Below are 18,408 nucleotides of genomic sequence, written 5' to 3'. Positions count from 1 at the left end.
CCTGTCTTGCAAGAACAAACATGTATGTGTAATACATACATAGAAAAGAGGAATGGTAAAACAATGATTTACCACCCAATTCAAAATTGCTGGATTTGCTCTCAGGGGTGGTGTCCCTGCCAAATATCACTGACATACTTAACACTTAAAACTTCTGGAAAACAAAATAAAGTTACTGATTTTTCAGAAACAAGTTCCAGAAATTAGAATTGCAAATAGGATTGTGTTAAAGAAGGTGATGTTGCTTAATGAAAAACATTAAAGATTTTCACTTTCATTTTACTCCAGCAATTTCTGCACTAAACACTTAGCTAATATAAAATGAGTTTAGTATATCATTGCTAAATGTGTTTACACAGAAAGACAACTTCCTGGATTTACTCCGATTTAAATGGCTTGCTCCAGGATATAGCTGCCTTAGAGTATTTGCTATGAAGCACAGATCCATGCACATGGCCATGGGTGGGGGGAGCCTGAGGTCAGGAGCCCATTCCTGCACTGTGCCTATTTATGCCCTCTTGAAAGCTCTAGTGTTGGGTGAACTTTTTGTCTCTCAAGAGCCTTTTTATTCTGGGAGAAGCAGGATGGAGACCTGCAAGCGGGCATTGCGCACTGCCAGAGGCTACCATACGAGAACAAATTATGCACTGTAAAGATTGCTTGGAGGTGGGAGATACTTCCAATGTAATTTACCGGATCCCCTGCATGAATTGCTCCTGGGACTAGGTAGGACAAATGAGAAGAAAGCTAAGCACCAGATTGCAAGAACACAAGTGAGCAGTCAGACAAGGAGACCCAAACTCATTGGTAGCCTCACATTGCTATGAACAAGGACACATATTTAATTTCACAGCAACTAAGATCATTGGCCATGCAGGTACAAAGATAACCAGGGAAATGATTGAAGCCTGGGAAGCGGGGCCCTTGTCAGTTAACAGGAATGCTGAATTACCACCAGCCTATCAAATACTTAGGAGCCGATGGCTTGGCAGCTCAAGGAAACGTCAGCCAATCACCAGCCATCAACACACCAATTAGCCAATAGGAAGGCACCACATAAACATGACTCACAGAACAGCCCAAAGCACTATTCCAGTAAAGAAATTCCCTGAAGACGGACTCATGAGTCCGAAAGCTTGGAAGAGTAAATCTTTGGTCCGGGTGACCGACCTGAATTCGATTTCGCATCATTATCCTGGGACACGTATATTTGCCTTCATTCGTAGGATGGAAATTGTTTGCCAATAGTTAAGTAGGTCAAAGCTAATAATGGATCAGGTTACCCATTCACTTGCTTTCTGAAATCTTTTTTTTACCCTGGCATTTTTTTTATTGATTCTTTCCTATTGCTGGCACCTTTTATACTGTCCCTTTCAATACATCAGTCTTGTAAGGAAGGAACAGCCCAGAACTACCAGAGATACGAGTAGTTTGTTTGCAGAGGGCATCGATATCAGGATGAGAGCCATCAGAAACCATTATATGGAGTCCAAATTTTAGGTATAGGTTTCAAGACTGGTATGTAGCAATTAGAAGTTGAGGTCATGACAATGTTCCATTGAAATGTTTGTGACTATCTGTGACGTATTTAGAAACTGATTTTTTAAATAAATAAACCGAGGAACAATGATTATCTTAAAAATGAGGGAGTTAAGCATGTGTGTAGGGTAGCATACCTTGCTTAACTTTGGCTGCTCAGTGTATGTATGTGTGTGTACATATGTATGTATATGGGTATGTATGTATGCAGAATAGTTTTTACAGCATGTGTGTATATAGCTTTAACAGCATATGCTGGAAAAACTATTCTGCCTTTTGAAATAAACAAGTTAGAAACAGTCTATAATTAGCATATCATGGACTGTCTTCATAATTAACATTGGCAGCTACAGCTTCAATATCAGGCCATTGCACAAAATTTCATTACAGACTGTCAACAACCTACTCTATGTTAAATCTATCGTTATTTTTAGTTATGTTACTATCAAAAACGTATCAGCTCATCTCTCCAAACTATAAATGCTATGTTTAAAGTAATGTGAATTATAAACCATATCAATAAATACATTTTATTTATACTATAAATACTTTGTGTTAAAAACACATAATTTGCAGAAAGTTCCACAATTTCCTAATCTTTGTAAAATTGTAAACAGTAAAAACTGAAATTACCTGAGCAGACTCTTTGCCAAGTCTATAAAACCATTACCATAAATAAAAATACAAAAGAGGCTAGGAGCAAAAGTTCTTTAGAAATAACAGCAGAAAAGATTTTCTTGTTTGATTTGCATCTTATTATAAAATTTTGCATAATTTATGTATTTAACAATATTTATGCTGAAGACTGAGAAGCAGCTTTTTTCAGGCAACTGGACAGATGAATTGCTGGGTTTGCTTTATAATAATTGTCTAAACAGATTTGCCAGGTTTCTGTTTCTAAAGCAGTGAATACTGAATGATCCTATACAGATCACAGAAATGATGCAAACCATTTTCATTTGGCTTACAACCCACTACAACCTCATCAGCAACTCACCTTTTAAGATGAGCTTTGCATTTCCCAAAAATGGCAGTGCCCGGGACTAAATCTTCATTTCATTGTTTTATTTATTTATGGTTAGATATATTTTAAATTATTTATCACAAAACATGAGTCATTTATTAACCAATTAATTATTAACCATTGTTTATTAACCAATTCTAATTTGAAACCATCGTTTGGAAACCTAGTGAGTCTACACAAGGCTTTCCAAGGCCAGTGGTCATGACCTACTCCATTTTCAGTTCATGGAAGACCAAAAACAAAGTTCAAACAAAAGAACAACTTAAAAAACATAATGGAATAGAGACATCAGAGTTAGAACTTCTCTGTATCATAAATAAGCCATAGGAGATGACAAAGAAGGAAGAGAAATGAAAAAGGATAACAAGAGGAAGAAAGAAACTGAACAAAGACAAGAATACTGTAAAAGGAACCATTTAGAGAAAAGCATATTTGAATTGGGTCTCCGTTTCTTTTTTTTGCAGATTGTAGTCCCTTCCCAATGTTGGCCTCATACCCTCTGACCATCCTTGAGCCAACAACAGCTCTACTGCATGAAAACTGCTCTCTCCACTGCTGATGCCTGTCTTTATTGCCTCTGTTTCTCCTTCTCATCCAGTTCTGTTGGGTCCCTAATGGCCTTGGGCCTGCTTTCCACTCCACTGGGTCCCACAGCCTCCTCTGTGCGTAGGAGGGAACATGGCAGGCTGTTAAGGTTCCTCTGCAACCCTCAGCTACAGGGTTCCATCCCAGAAGCCAGTGACATTTTTGGAGCAGCCACAATTCATTTCAGTCACTCCAAAAATGGTGCCTGCTTCCAGAAGAGAGCCATACAACCTAGGGATGGAGCAGCCTGTTCTGCGGTTACTCTTCTCCAGAGATTGCATTAGGTAAGCAGAGCAGGCTACTCTGTCCCTAAGCCACATGGCTCTGTCCCAGAAACAGGGGCCATTTTCAAAGTAGCTGTAATGTATTCTGGCCCCTCCAAAAATGGCACCTGCCTCCAAGATGGAGCTATGCGGCCTAGCAACACCAAGGGGTATAGTGCCCTGCCCGCCTTCCCTCACATGATCTCTGGAAATCTTCTGAAGGTAATTGTGCAATTGGTGATGGGGAATAGGGAAGAGGCTGTGGGACTTGACCAAGGCCTCCAGAGACTTGAGGGACAGGAAGCAGATCATTCGGTGCTTCAGTGGCTGGAGGCGGCCTTGGAAAGTCTAGGCCAGGTGGGCCTGGGCCTGTGCTATGCCTCCCAGAACCTTTCCTACCCAAGACATTTCATGCTCAGCTTAATGCCCTGCACGGTCATTAATGACCTGTATGCTCAGTTAATAACCACTGGAGAGAGCAGTAGTCACCTCACTTAAAGACTATTCTGACATGCAATTGTAATGGGTAGGCTCTATTGTAGTTGTAGATCCAGGTCCACTGTCAGAATCCAATTATATTTCCTTTCTATCTTCTCTGATCTAAAACCAATTCTTACCCTTCCCTGGATCCTGCCATACTCCCAAGGGGGAGGGGGGAAAGATGCATGCGGGTTTATTACATTCACTTCCTCTATTCACTACAAAGTAACCTTTTGTTTATTCGCCTTCGGGTCTGCTAACCATTACAACGTAACCATTTGCCTCTTATCCTATGCCCCTCTGAACTTCTCCTCCTTACTGGGCAGATAGGAAAAGAGGGGTGAAAAGATACAGACCTCCGGGATTTGGTTTATTTCTCCGTCATCAAAATAAGGTGTGAAGAGCTGTTGATCGCGCACAATGGAGCCGGATTGATGTTATCTTTCCTGGATTTTACACCTAGAAATTTGCCGGTCTGAATCGCCCGAAAGAATTGTGGGGTGGGGTTTGCTGAGGGACACTTAAAACATCGATATGTAAGGGAATCCCTCAGATCCTGTCTATTATGCCTGCAATCAACTACTCTTAATAAAAGTTCCTGTTGGAAGAGATTATTTCCAAGAGTTCTACTTTCTTAAGATGTGGGTTGAAGTGGGTGAAGTTTATAAGAACAGATTCCAGCTTCCTAACTGTGAAGGCTCTGGAGAAGCAGGAAATGAAGATTCATATAAACCCATTTCCTGAGTAAAAATGATTTGGCAAAAGGAAAGGAAGGTTTCTCAGTCATAGACAATAGTTACCTTGGAAATAAGTGAAACATTTCCCTATTAGATACAATGACTGAAGTTGAAGCCAATACAAAGCACTTTCACTTGTTTGTGAAGTGCTCTTATTTATCTGTTTAAAAGCAAAAACAAATCAACTTATTCAAATCAAGCTCAATTCCTGGTGACTTTGAAACATCTATGTATTTTCCCCGAGAACAATATTGTATAGAAACGTTTCTATCTTTTTCTGAGACTTTTTTTCAACTTCCAGGGCAATTTACAGCCCAAACTTCCCTGGTGGTCTCCCATCATCCAATTAATCTGGTCTGGCCTGTCTGGACTTTTATTCAGCCAAAGCTGGTCAGGTACTACCTGATAAAATCATCTCTGATTCACACTTTAGGCATCTCACCCTTGAATAATCACTTGTGTAATTCACAGAATGCTGTCTTGGCTTTTGAAGAGAAGCAAACCTTTGAACCAGTCTTCTAAATGTTTTCTTGACAGTAACCTTTGAAATTCAGAAACCCAGGAGCATTTTTCTTAGATTTCATTCTTGGGATACTGGGATGTCATAACAAAATCATGGAATATCTAGAGTGGAGTAAGTAGCTATTCACAGAATGCTGGGACTCAGTCATTGATTCATCAAAGCACATAGCACATTATACTGGACTGAAGGTCTGGTTCACATTATATAGTATGTGTGCTATTCTTTGTTGCAGCACCTGTCCTCTACACACACACACCAGGTTTCTTTTATGGCACTTATTCATGCTGGATGAAACTCTATGTAAGTCTATATGCTATATGCTGATGTTACTGTTATTTGGATAAACACAAGAAAAAGGTTTATATTTAACTTTATATGTATTGAATTTTAAGAATAATACTTGCTTAATCTTGACAAAAGGAGAATATTATTGGATGAAGAGAAGATCAAAGAAATATATCATTAATTTATTGATTATGGAACTATAGAAATTATTGTTTTTTAAACATATGAACCCAGACAACATACTGTTTATTAATCACTAAAGAATGTTATTGTAAAAATTAATAAAATATATTAAAAAAGAAAGAAACTTTATGTAAGTCTAATTACTGCTCTAGCTGATATACAATAGGATTCATCCATCATTCTCCTCAAGGTCTCCATCTTCTGCTTCTTCTCCATGGCTTACCCCAATGGCTCACTCACCACCTGTGATCCATGATAGCATTGCTGAATCATTGACCCAACAGGTCAGACAACCACTGGCTTTGAGACCACCTATGTTTATCACCTATTACCCATACAGTACACAGGCGAGGCTTTGGCCATCAGCAAACAATAAAATTCAGATGCCAGAGACTAATCAGTATCATCACAAATTGCCTGGTTGCCTGGAAACTAAAATACTGATCTTTTGTTTTTAAATCTGCTATTGGGAAATTGAGTTTCATATGGATCAGATGTATGAGGCCTGCAGAGGAAAACCAGTAATTAAAGCTAAATTACTAGTAATACCATTGGGGTGATATAGATGCTTATGTGTGCACACCACTATATATATTAAAATAATAGAATAATAAGGTTGACAGGAACCTTGCTTTCGTATTAAAATGTGCAATATTATTTTATGCTACACAATACTACAATATATACAAATGCTAGTCCAAATGATTTCTTTTGTGCATATGTATGTTCTGTTGTGTTCTACTGAGGTTGGGGCACACATCTTAAAATTTGTATAATCTTTAAAATATACTGAAAATTCCATAATCTACAGCATAGAAGACCTCAGAAAGTCAACTCTCCCTTTCCCTCCCCTCTCCCCAAAACATTCTCATTCACTAGATTGGCTGGCTAGTCAAGTTCGCTCTTTTGGAATTACAGTCTTGCTTTTGAGTGCATTTTTTAAAAGCAACCCTTTTAAAGATTTTGGTGGCTTGCTGAACCCTTGTTCTTTATTGCATTTTGGGTATTCACTTATACCATGCTGCTTATGGAAAACTCAGAGGTCAGTTTAAAATGAAAATATTTCATTCTGATTCATCTGGGGATTTTTTTAATCTATGTGTGTCATCTCCTTCTGCTCCTGTGTTCTGCCACTACAGTCCAAATTTTGCAATTTGTTGCAAAAAACCCCCATGTTTGAAATAGCTGGTTTACGTTTGTCCATCTGGAATTCTGCTCTTCTGGCACTTCAAATATAAAATATTACTGTTCCGCTGAGCAAGGATATGTACAAAGCTCACAACAGCTCTTTTTGTGCTGCTGAGTGTTTTAGGAGTAAATGCTAGCAGCTGCCTTGGTGGGGATTTCTCGTCTATGGTTGTTTTTTTTTAATATCTTTAATGTTTCTATTCCACCAAGCTGAAACAGAATCTTTTGTTTTGTTTTATTGTTTTCCACAGCTAATCAGTGCCAAGTTGCCCAAAACAACATAATTTTGGTGACTGAACCTGCAAAGTTCTAGATTGCTGATAGAAATTTAGACAACTTAAAGAGATTTTAAATATTTTTTAAGAAATCTTGTTTACAGTATATCAGTAGGATGGCCAAAAGTAATTAGTTTAATAGCCTAGAAGTTTCTGAAAGGAATGTGGGAAGAGTGGAAGCTGTTCTAAACAAGGTGAGTGAGGGGGAAGAGAGAGAGAAAAAAAACTAATACGTTTTCACATTTAAGGTCAAAGGAAGAATATCTGACTACAAGTGAAATAGTTCACTTGTTTCCATACAGTTGATATAATAAGCCTTTGCAAAAATGTTTTAAGAATAATCTGTAGCCAGTTTTTCTACAAACAGGTTTGGAGCAGTCAGGTGGTCTACCACATCTTTTCTGTTACTATTATTCTTGTGGTGGGAGAAGGGGAGAATCAGGAACAAGGAGCTTGCTCAGAATTCCTATAGCTTCCTATGTCCACAATGCTCAAAAACATGTATGTTTTCATATAGAGATCATTCTGAAAATCTTAGAATTCTAATCTTTTTTTTTTCAGGTGCAGGTGCATCCACAGGACTAATGAAAGGAAACATGGAAGTAATGTGTGCCGCTGTACCTCCTGCTTTAAGAAACAACTATGGGTGTTCAACACTCAACATTTGTATCAGTGCAGAAATGGATTCTGATCACACTATTTTTGACTGGGTGACATAGTAATTAAGGAAAAAACGGAAGAGTGATTACTAATGACTAGAAAGTAATTAACAGTAACTCTATTCTGGCAATATGGTATATTTGCCATGTACTGTAGTTGAACTACCAACTCCCATGTAAAGGAACTCTTTATAAAGACGTCTATGGAGATTCTCAGTCATCTAGGTCAAGAGCTAAAGCAGCTTCTCGAATGAGAAGCGAAACGTCTTCAAAGAAAAAATAAGAAAGTCCAGCGCCTCTTGAAAAAGCAGCTTTGGGACCTCTATAAAGACATGTTATCTGAATTATCAATAGTTCATAAATACATGCAACTACATGCTCTATGAAGCTTCCTTGTCTTATATTCATGGAGATAAATGTCAGCTATGCCTGGGGAGTACACGTTCATGAAACTATATCACCTGAGTGGGACTTGTATACATAATAAAATTGCAATAATAAATAGTAGCCAATGTGTATTATAGCAAAATGTAATAGAAACCTCCTTTCAGCAGTCTTTGCATATACCAAACAAAAATTCAATAAAGACTTTGTCTCCAGATTCTGTATAGTATGTATTGTCTGACAGAGCAGTCATGACAATGGTCACTTCTCAATCAGCTTCACTGGAGATTTCAAGTGGGTGGAACTTCAGCCTCCTTCTCTGCATGCATTGCATGACATGTCTGTGTCTGGAGACTTGCAACAGTACTAGTGCAGTTACTACCATAAAAACGTACTCATTCACTCTCATAATAGGTAAGATGCCCTCCTATCTTTTGAACACAAAGAAGAGAAAGAGACCTTGAACCAAACAGCCCCTCTGTATCTTGGTATACATATGATTTTTGCATCTACCATAATGTACAACCTTACAAGGGTAACTTTTCACTCTCGTGAGGATTCACTTCCCAGTCTTGAATCCTTTCTGCTCCTCCTTTGCCTGCCACTTTCCCATCCTCCTGCACCCTCTTGAACATAGAAAAGGGAAGAAGAGAGCTAAGCAGATTCTTTCCCTTTTCTTGGTGCATCCATGCTTCTATCTCGTCACTTTCCAAAGATGACTGATCTCCTTGTCAATCAATGCCAAGAATTTCAAACATATCTTCTTCCACTCTGCTAATTTCACTAGTATGGGTAGCCATTCAGTGTATTCTTTATCTCATGTGAGAAGGTACTTTTCCCTCTCCAACTCCTCATGGCTTGCCTCAAATCAGAAAAAAAGAAAGTAACTATCTTTGTTTTATCTTCTACCCCGTCATCTCTTAGGAATTATATTATTCTATTTCCATCTTTGACTTTAACATACATTCAGATATCGCATCTCTTTCCTGAATTGTCTATTAACCTGAGGTTTTACTGTTTATATGGATACAACCTATGTTGTGGGCATGCTGAGATTTATCTTTCTAAAATTGATCCTATGTGTGAGTGCCATCTTGTGGTCAAATTATTCCCATCTTACTTATTTGTGATTTAGAACTGCACTCCTACAAATGGTATTGGGAATAAACTGGATTGAATTTATAAATTTTTCTTTCTTGTAAATATAGATAGCAACATCAAGATCAGTAACTTTAGTTTCAGTAACTCCTATTCTTAAGGTTATTAATTTTACAGGTTAATAGATAATTTGATAAGAATAAGTTCTGTGACTGACATCATCAATGATGAAAATACAATAAAATCATACTGTAGTTGTACATACCACCTAAATGTTTGAAAGCATTTCCATTGAAGAATAAAAATTGAAATAGACACAGTTCAGAAAAATATTTTTAAAATGTATTTTGTAAATAAACACTGACCACACTACTCAAGACTAACTCTTCCCAGGTCTGAATTTCCACCAGAGATTTCAAAACCAGTTATTGTTTTGGTTCAGCACCTTTAGTCTCCTTCAACATTTCCTGCCAGTTTTTCTCCATTTCTTCCTTACAAGTGAGAAAGGCATCTTCCAGACGTCTCATTGAATTGGCCAAGTCTGGATTAGCGCGCATTACCACCATATCATAAGCCATCCAAGTAGCCTGCACTGGGACAACCCAACAGATAAATTCAGTAATTCAATGGATGAATTTGAATGGGATGAATGAGAAAATAATAAAAAATAAACAGTAACAGAACTGCCAATTCTAATTCCAAATATTTTTTTCAAATGTCTCTATTATACTACAAAAAATAGTTTATTCATAGTTTACCATTTCACTAATCCTCAGGATTAGTCACAATTTTTAATTACAAAAGTTCTTGTTCTGACTATATGTGCGTTCCTGATTACTTTTAATATGGACACTATGCTGTAATGTATAGAAATATGATAAACAAATTTGTTAAATAATTAATCACACAATATTAAGTCAGTCTATTAAAAACAGCAGTGTGGTTTTGAATGAATCAGGAATTGCTCCATTAAAAAAGAAATTAAAATCTTTCCTGAAATGCATTCCTGAGGAAAACAGGAATATGTTATTATTGGAGGTTTTTTGTCAGAGTTTTTTCTAATGCACTAAGGTTTCCAATAATCCAATATTCTTTCATGAACTGGAAAACCTAATCTGTAAAGAAGCATTTCAATGCAGAGAGGTAATGGATTAAAGATATTTAATCTCTCTCTCTCTCTCTCTCTCTCTCACACACACACACACACACACACACATTCTCTGCTTCCTTGACAACTATTTTCCCATATGTTTTTAAAGGCCCTTAATACATATGCAACATTTTAAATGGAAAGGCAGAAAAAAATTGCCTGCCATGTTTAACCAAGATAGTTAAACAAAAATTTACATTCTTTACTAGTGTGTTTCTAATTGGGTCTGCACATATGCAAAATGATACTTCTTGTAAGAAATTATTTTAATTTAGTACTTTTAAAAAAACATTCTTCTGAAAAATAAAAAGAAATGGTGGTACTTAAGTATTTATGGAAAAATACTTAAATGAGCAATTTTTTTGGCAAAAGGAAAGTAAGAAAGTTCATAAGAACAAATGACATTAAGCTTCACTCCATAAAATACTAATCTGCAGAAACAGATCAGGTTACATAAAACTGTTCTAGCATAAAAATCCATAGTTCTTAACTATGTGCTACATATGACCAATGCTACCAAATGAAAATGCACATCCAGCACATATATAGAATAGAATAGAATAGAATAGGAATATGGAAGGAACCTTGGAGGTTTTCTAGTCCAGCCCCCTGCTCAAGCAGGAGGACCTACACCATCTCAGACAAGTGACTGTCTAGCCTCTTTTTAAAACTCTCCATTGATGGAGCGCCCACAATTTCTGGAGGCAAGCTATTCCACTGGTTAATTGTTCTGTCAGGAAGTTTTTCCTTAATTCCAGCATGCTTCTCTCTTTGATCAGTTTCCAACCATTGTTTCTTGTCCTGCCCTCTGGTGCTTTGGAGAATAACGTGACCCAATCTTCTTTGTGGCAGCCACTCAAATACTAAAATACTGCTATCATGTCTCCCCTATTTCTTCTTTTCTTTAGACTAGCCAAACCCAAGTCCTGCAGCCATTCTTCGCATGTTTTAGTCTCCAGGCCTTTGATCATCTTAGTTGCTCTTCTCTCAATTTTTTCTAAACTCTCAACATCTTTTTTGTGATATGATGGACCAAAATTGGCTGCAGTATTCCAGGTGTGCTTACTAGGGTTTTATAAAGCGGTAATAATACCTCACATGATCTTGATTCTATGCCTCTGTTTATACAACCTAGGATTGTATTAGCTTTTTTGGCTGATGCTGCACTCATGGTTAAGTGATCGTTCACTAGGACTCCAAGGTCCCTCTCACAGTTACTGTTTTTAAGCCAGGTCTTGCCCAATCTGTACTTGTACCTTTGATTTTTCCTGGCTAAATGTAAAACTTTGCTTTTCTCTACACTGAAACTCATTTTGTTGGATAGGGCCCATTGTTCAAGTTTGCCAAGATCTTTTTGGATCCTGAGTTTCTCTTCTGGGCTGTTGGCTACTTCTGCCAGTTTGGTGTCATCTGCAAATTTGATGAGTTTTTATAATTTACTTGGTCTTCAGTAAGGCATTTGATAAAGTAGATCACAACTTACTACACGATAAGATAGAAAAATGTGGGTTAGACAGCATCACCACCACATGGATTCGTAGCTGGCTGACCGGCCGTACTCAGCGTGTGGTCCTCAATGGAACCGCATCTACATGGAGGGAAGTGTGTAGTGGGGTGCCCCAGGGCTCTGTTCTAGGCCCAGTGCTCTTCAACATCTTCATCAACGATTTGGATGAGGGGATAGATGGGGAACTCATCAAATTTGCGGATGACACCAAGCTGGCAGGAATAGCCAACACTCGAGAAGACAGGCTTAAGATACAGGAGGACCTGGACATACTTGAACACTGGGCGCTATCTAACAAAATGAAATTCAATGGTGAAAAAAATTAGGTTCTACATTTAGGCAAGAAAAACCAAATGTACAGGTATAGTATAGGGGGTACCTTGCTCAGTAGTAGTAACTGTGAGAGGGACCTCGGAGTCCTAGTGGACAATCACTTAAATATGAGCCAGCAGTGTGCTGCAGCTGCCAAAAAAGCCAACACAGTGCTGGGCTGCATTAATAGAGGGATAGAATCAAGATCACGTGAAGTATTAATACCACTTTACAATGCCTTGGTAAGGCCACATTTGGAATACTGTATCCAGTTTTGGTCACCACGATGTAAAAAAGATGCTGAGACTCTAGAAAGAGTACAGAGAAGAGCAACAAAGATGATTAGGGGACTGGAGGCTAAAACATATGAGGAATGGTTGCTGGAATTGGGTATGTCTAGTTTAATGAAGAGAAGGACGAGGAGGGACATGATAGCAGTGTTCCAATATCTCAGGGGCTGCCACAAAGAAGAGGGAGTCAAGCTATTCTCCAAAGCGCCTGAGGGCAGGACAAGAAGCAACGGATGGAAACTAATCAAGGAGAGAAGCAACCTAGAACTAAGGAGAAACTTCCTGACAGTTAGAACAATTAACCAATGGAACAACCTGCCTCCAGAAGTGGTGAATGCTCCAACACTGGAAGTTTTTAAGAAGAGACTGGACAGCCATTTGTCTGAAATGGTGTAGGGTTTCCTGCCTGAGCAGGGGGTTGGACTCGATGACCTCCAAGGTCCCTTCCAACTTGATGATGATGATGATGATGATGATGATGATGATGATGATTATATTATTATTATCATTATTATATTGAAGAATACTGGGCCTAGGACGGAACCTTGTGGTACCCCACTGCTTACTTCTCTCCATGTGGATGTAGTGCTGTTGAATTCGATTTGCCAGTCAGCTACAGATCCATCTGGTGGTGATGTTGTCTATTTCACCTTTTTCTAGCTTACCAAGAAGTAGGTTGTGGTCTACTTTATCAAATGCCTTACTGAAGTCTAACAAGTTACTCATAAGCATTGTAATCCGAATGCACGTCTACAAAAACTGTAATAAATTCTTATTTCTCTGAATTGACAATTTGTTAGCAATATATAGATACATTCAGGAATATGTCACACCTGATAATTTTTCCATGTCTTCCAGAAGTTTTTCCAAATCCCTGTTCAGATCCTCAAGCATTTTTACCATGTTATCATAACTTCTTTCGCAGGGTTCACATTTAGCCACCTAATCAGGGGGGAGGGGGGAGAGAAAATGATATTAAGAGTAGTGCACCTGTATGAACCTATATTTAATGCATGCAATCAAGTGATTGTTTTAATATTTTTTAATATTTATTCTAAGCATTTTATCAAACCAGAAGATTCCCAGCATAACTTAGAAACAATAAAAATAGTTCTTGAGTGCCAACCCAATCAGGTTTCAGAGAGCATTTGAGATTGTTCTTAGGTTTGATTGAGGCCTTGGTTGCTGCTTGAATAAGGCATTGGTGAATAAGGGAGATAGATCACACCACTGCAGACGTTTCTTGTGCACAGACTCTGGCATGCTTCCTAGTTTCAGGAGAATCTCAGAAGGATTTTTGGAGATGAAGCAGCAGAAGAAATTCCTACAGCATGACTGAGAAGATACCTGCAGTTCTGCTGTAACAACTATTCTCAGCACCTTGTGTATCAAATTGCTTAGATTTGTTCCAAGTTAGACTCCAGCTGGGCAAGTCCTATGGATTTGACTAAAGCTCGATCCTGTGTTATTTATAATTATTTTGATCCTAGGAAACTTAAGGAAGTGAATAAGGTCCTTGGTATTGTGGATACTGTACCTGTGATTTTGATTCAAGCCCTTCCTGGTTGATCAAGGCCAGGAAGATGACATGTGGATGGATCTGTCTAGTGGCGAATTATTGAGAGAATGGATGGTCCTGATGCCTGAAACAGGCTATGGTCTATACTCTTTTTCAAGAACAAATCATCACTGGATTCTGCATATCTGGACAATCTTCATCCAGTCTCCAACATGTTTTCCTGGGAAGGCCCAGGTTTTAAAAAGTCCTAGAAGAAATAGATTATGTGGATCTTTTCCAGTCAAATACTAAGCCAGGATACAATCCTTTAAAAGCTTTGGTCACACTTGTAGATAATTTTTTGGTGGGCTCAGGATGGCAGTAATTCATGCATCCTATTCTTTTTTTTTACCTCTCAGCAGCCTCCAATTCCATTAACCATGGTAATCCTTTGGACAGGCTTAGTTGATTGAGTACTATCCTGCAATGGTCTCTTCCTTCCTTCAGGTCCAATTCCAACCAGTGTTGTTGGAAGGAGAGCAGCATGCCATCTTAGCTAGCATTTTTTTCTCCAGAGAGGACGCTAGAGAAAGACATGGATTCCAGAATCCACCTCTTTTGCTAGCATCCTTCTCCTTACCCTCTGTATGTTCTGAAATCCTGAGGCTCAGAGTCTTTAGCATTTTCTCCTTGGAGGGATAGTTGCAGTTTGCTTATAAGAAGCTTCCTAAGAAGGCCACCCAAACCATCTCAGGCCAAAGAAAACTGGCAAAAGAGGAAAGCTTTGCCACTGGAAAGCTAAACTTGCAAGTTACCAAAGATGCTATTTCAAACATTTCAATGATCTAAGGCGGGTTTCCCAAACTCTTCAGTTCATTGACTTGTATAAGTTTTTTGTATGAAAATAATTTAAAAATTCTACTTTAACTAATAGTAGTGCAAATAATAATACTGCCCTTTGGTTAGTCCCATCAAACCTGGGGGTCGAGATTGACTATTTTGTGGAACCTTGATTTAAGGGTTCGTTCCACTACCAGTAACATATAAATAGTACAAGCTGTAGTACCGTTTGTATGTTTTTAAATCAGCAGAATGTTATATCAGAATGAAATATGCTACCCATTACTCTCCCTCTTTTATACCTATACCAGGTTATTAAGCAATACCAGATTTACACATTTTAAGGCTGCCCTTGAATAATATTAGAATAAAGGAGAAAATACTATTACAATACTGGTATAGCTAATGATGATTTATGCCTGTCTCACAGATGAATGGGTGAGATAAAGAGTAGTGGTGGCGCAACAGTTAGAATTGCAGTACTGCAGGCTACTTCTGCTGACTCCTGGCTGCCAGCAGTTCAAGTCTCACTGGTTCAAGGTTGTCTCAGCCTTCCATCCTTCCAAGGTTGGTAAAATGAGGACCCAGATTGTTGGGAGCAATATACTGACTCTGTAAACTGCTTAGAGAGGACTGTAAAGCACTGTGAAACGGTATACAAGTCTAAGTGCTATTGCTAAAGGTAAAGTCATGGAAATGAGGTAGAGAAAATATGCTGGCAGTGCATATTTATATCTTTTTGATATGTAAGTCTGGGAACATAGCCTATGTTCTGGAAGTTCAGTTATTCTTTGGTAGGAATTCTTCACGCTGGGATAATGCTAAAAACTAAAGACATCTCTCCTTTGTTGAGTGGCAAAATATTGTCTGTACTGTACAAGATCTTGTTCTTATTTTCTGTTTGTGAATACAAATACTTTTATACACTAGTCTGAATACTGTCAATACATTTTCCAAACACTGAATGATTTGTAAATAATTTGTAAATTGCTTCCCAGTTGGAAAAAATGATACTGAATACCTTTTACAACTGAAGAAGTAAAGACTTTATAGTTTCAAGGTTGAGGCACATAGCTATCCCACATGTATCAATGAATCTGAAATACTTAGGGACTAATCTCATTGACAGCAATAATAAAAAGTCATTCAAACCTATTTATTGGATTTGATTAAATTGTGGATTAAAAGTGTGCCAAATGAAATACTGCAGTTTTGTTTTATCTACTAAACTACTTTAATTCTACAATGACCTACTTATATAGCAATATATTCATAATGAATTTAATGGATGTTTATTAAGCTTGCATGTAATACAATATAGCCACATGAATCTTAACATTTAGTCAGAAGTCTATAGTTTTCCATTTAATAGCATTTACATTCAAAGAAAGTTACACTTAACATTGCTAAAATATAATTTATCATTTTTACTCCAGGGGTATGTACTTCTCCGCGGACAAAAACATGTTTATCTGCAAGTAAATTCAAATCGATTAAGTAGGGACTTGATATAAATACGCAGCAGGATATTCACTTCAACGACCTTAGTTCCATGAAAATCTGTGTCGGATTGAGGTATAAATTAAACCATCATTATTATTTCCTGCCCCCATGAAGGATAAAATAATTTTTGTACAAGACTTTTATAGGACCCTAGGGATAAAGTGTCGCCGCCCCTGTCATTGAGGAAGACTGGCTTAATCTAGTTTATTCCACTTATCTTTTTTTACAATACATTTCACTGAGGTTTAACACACGCAACACACACACGAGAAAGGACATAAATATTTTAGGTAAAATAAAATATACTAGGATCACCGGTTTTGTCGTTGAGTGGAGTCAAGAAACGCGAACTTCCTCAAGACTTCTCAACTACCGCCAAACGACTTGGCTAGAAAAACTGGAAAGCGAGGACACGCGGGACTTTGAAAATACCCGCAAATAAGGTTTTTTGGCCTTTTGAGTATCTTGGAAGGAGGACGGCAGCGCTTTCTCCTGTTTCAATTAACGACCTTCACATTAAACCTAACTGGGGAGGGAGAGTGAGTCAAGCCAGCCTCCTCTCGGCCGCCCTCAGCCCCGTCCCGATCTCCCAAACGACTTCTAACGGCCTGCCCGTTCCCCTCCACAACCAATGTGAGCGCGACCTGCTTCCCTTGGGCCGCCTAGACCAGCCGCCCTGGGCCGACTTACCTTCTCACCCGCCATCCCCCGCCTTGCCCCCGGGGCCGCTGAGGCTGGACCTCCGCTCCGCCGCTTCGCCCGACGAGGAAGGACGCCGCGCGGTTGGTGCGGGAGACGCCCTCACGCGCCTCTTTTCTCGGCTGCAGCAGCGGGAAGATCCCTGGGCGTTTGCACCCGGTTCTTCTGCCGACAACTTTCATCGAAAGTGTAACGTTAAAGAAAAAACAAATCACTGACTTTTCGCGCACAGTAGCACGCTTAATGTCTCATGACACACAAGGTACATGATTTTGTCGTTCAACTGAGAAAAATATATTTCTTCATTCTGCATCAAACACTGTGTTCTGATTTGACTTTCCTACTCTAATGTTCATTTATAGTACTAAGTACATTTATGATAAAAAAAAAATCGAAGTTGGGTTTTAATTTAAGAATATTTTTATAAAACTCATGGTTCAATTATTAGCACACAAAATATAAGTAAAAGTGAATGCATAGGAAAAAAATTTTTTTTTAGTCCAGTATTTTTTTGCAACTGGGCATGTCCACCATAGATGATAATATGTTCCGTGTACTTTTTTACATTTCCAGCATGTCGGCGAATTATTCTGGAACATCTTGGCAAGCTTTGCTGGTGGAAGATGCCATCTGTAAAACATCTTCAACTGGTTTTCCTTGAATGCGCTGACATAGTCAATTTTATATTTATTTTCCATATTTTTTCCCATTTCTCCAATTCTATATTATATCCGAAATTTTTTGCCCATCTAATCATTGTGTCTTTAACAACCTCGTCTTCCATTTTATATTTCAATAGGTATTTGTATATATTGCTAATTAATTTTATTTCTGTTCCATGTATAATTTTATCCAATTCTTGCNGCCACCCTGCTTGCAAGTCATGTCCTTCTATTGTTAAAACCCTAGTATTTTTCAAATCCATCCAATCTTTTAGCCAAGTTAAGCTCGATGCTTGGTAATATATTTCCCACTCTGGTAATGCCAATCCCCCTTTATCTTTCATATCTTGTAATAGTTTTAATTTAATCCTGGGTTTTTTCCTTTGCCATATAAATTTGGTAACCAATTTATTTAATTCTTGAAAGAATGTTTTCCCTAATTTTATTGGAATAACTTGGAACAGAAATAATATTTTTGGCAATATATTCATTTTGACCGTAGCTGTCCTCCCTAAAAATGAAATTTGCAGATTTTCCCAATTTTCTAAATCTTTTTTTATCTGGTGTAATATTTTATCATAATTGTCCTCCTTAATCGAGGAACATTTCGCTGTAAGCCAGATCCCTAAATATTTTATTTTCTTGGTTATACTTATCTTTATTTTATCTTCTAGTTCACTTTCCTGTGACTTTGTAAGATTTTTGGTTATTAATTTGGATTTAT

At 38.0% G+C, this 18,408-nt stretch overlaps 1 protein-coding gene across 1 annotated transcript; it reads right to left on the bottom strand.

Moving 5' to 3' along the window:
- Positions 1–9,648: 9,648 nt before the first annotated feature.
- SYCE3 (synaptonemal complex central element protein 3) lies at positions 9,649–17,028 on the bottom strand. Its single transcript, XM_015812135.1, has 3 exons — positions 17,014–17,028; positions 13,316–13,424; positions 9,649–9,815 (listed from the first exon to the last, which is right to left on the bottom strand). The coding sequence occupies exons 1-3, from the start codon at positions 17,026–17,028 to the stop codon at positions 9,649–9,651; spliced, it is 291 nt and encodes a 96-aa protein (XP_015667621.1).
- Between the last annotated feature and the right edge of the window lie 1,380 nt (positions 17,029–18,408).

This window comes from Protobothrops mucrosquamatus, unplaced genomic scaffold (assembly GCF_001527695.2).
Source record: "Protobothrops mucrosquamatus isolate PMUCROS unplaced genomic scaffold, P.Mucros_1.0 scaffold69, whole genome shotgun sequence".
Classification (NCBI taxonomy): domain Eukaryota; kingdom Metazoa; phylum Chordata; class Lepidosauria; order Squamata; family Viperidae; genus Protobothrops; species Protobothrops mucrosquamatus.
Note: the sequence above shows the minus strand (reverse complement) of the source record. Positions and strands in the feature narration are given on the sequence as shown.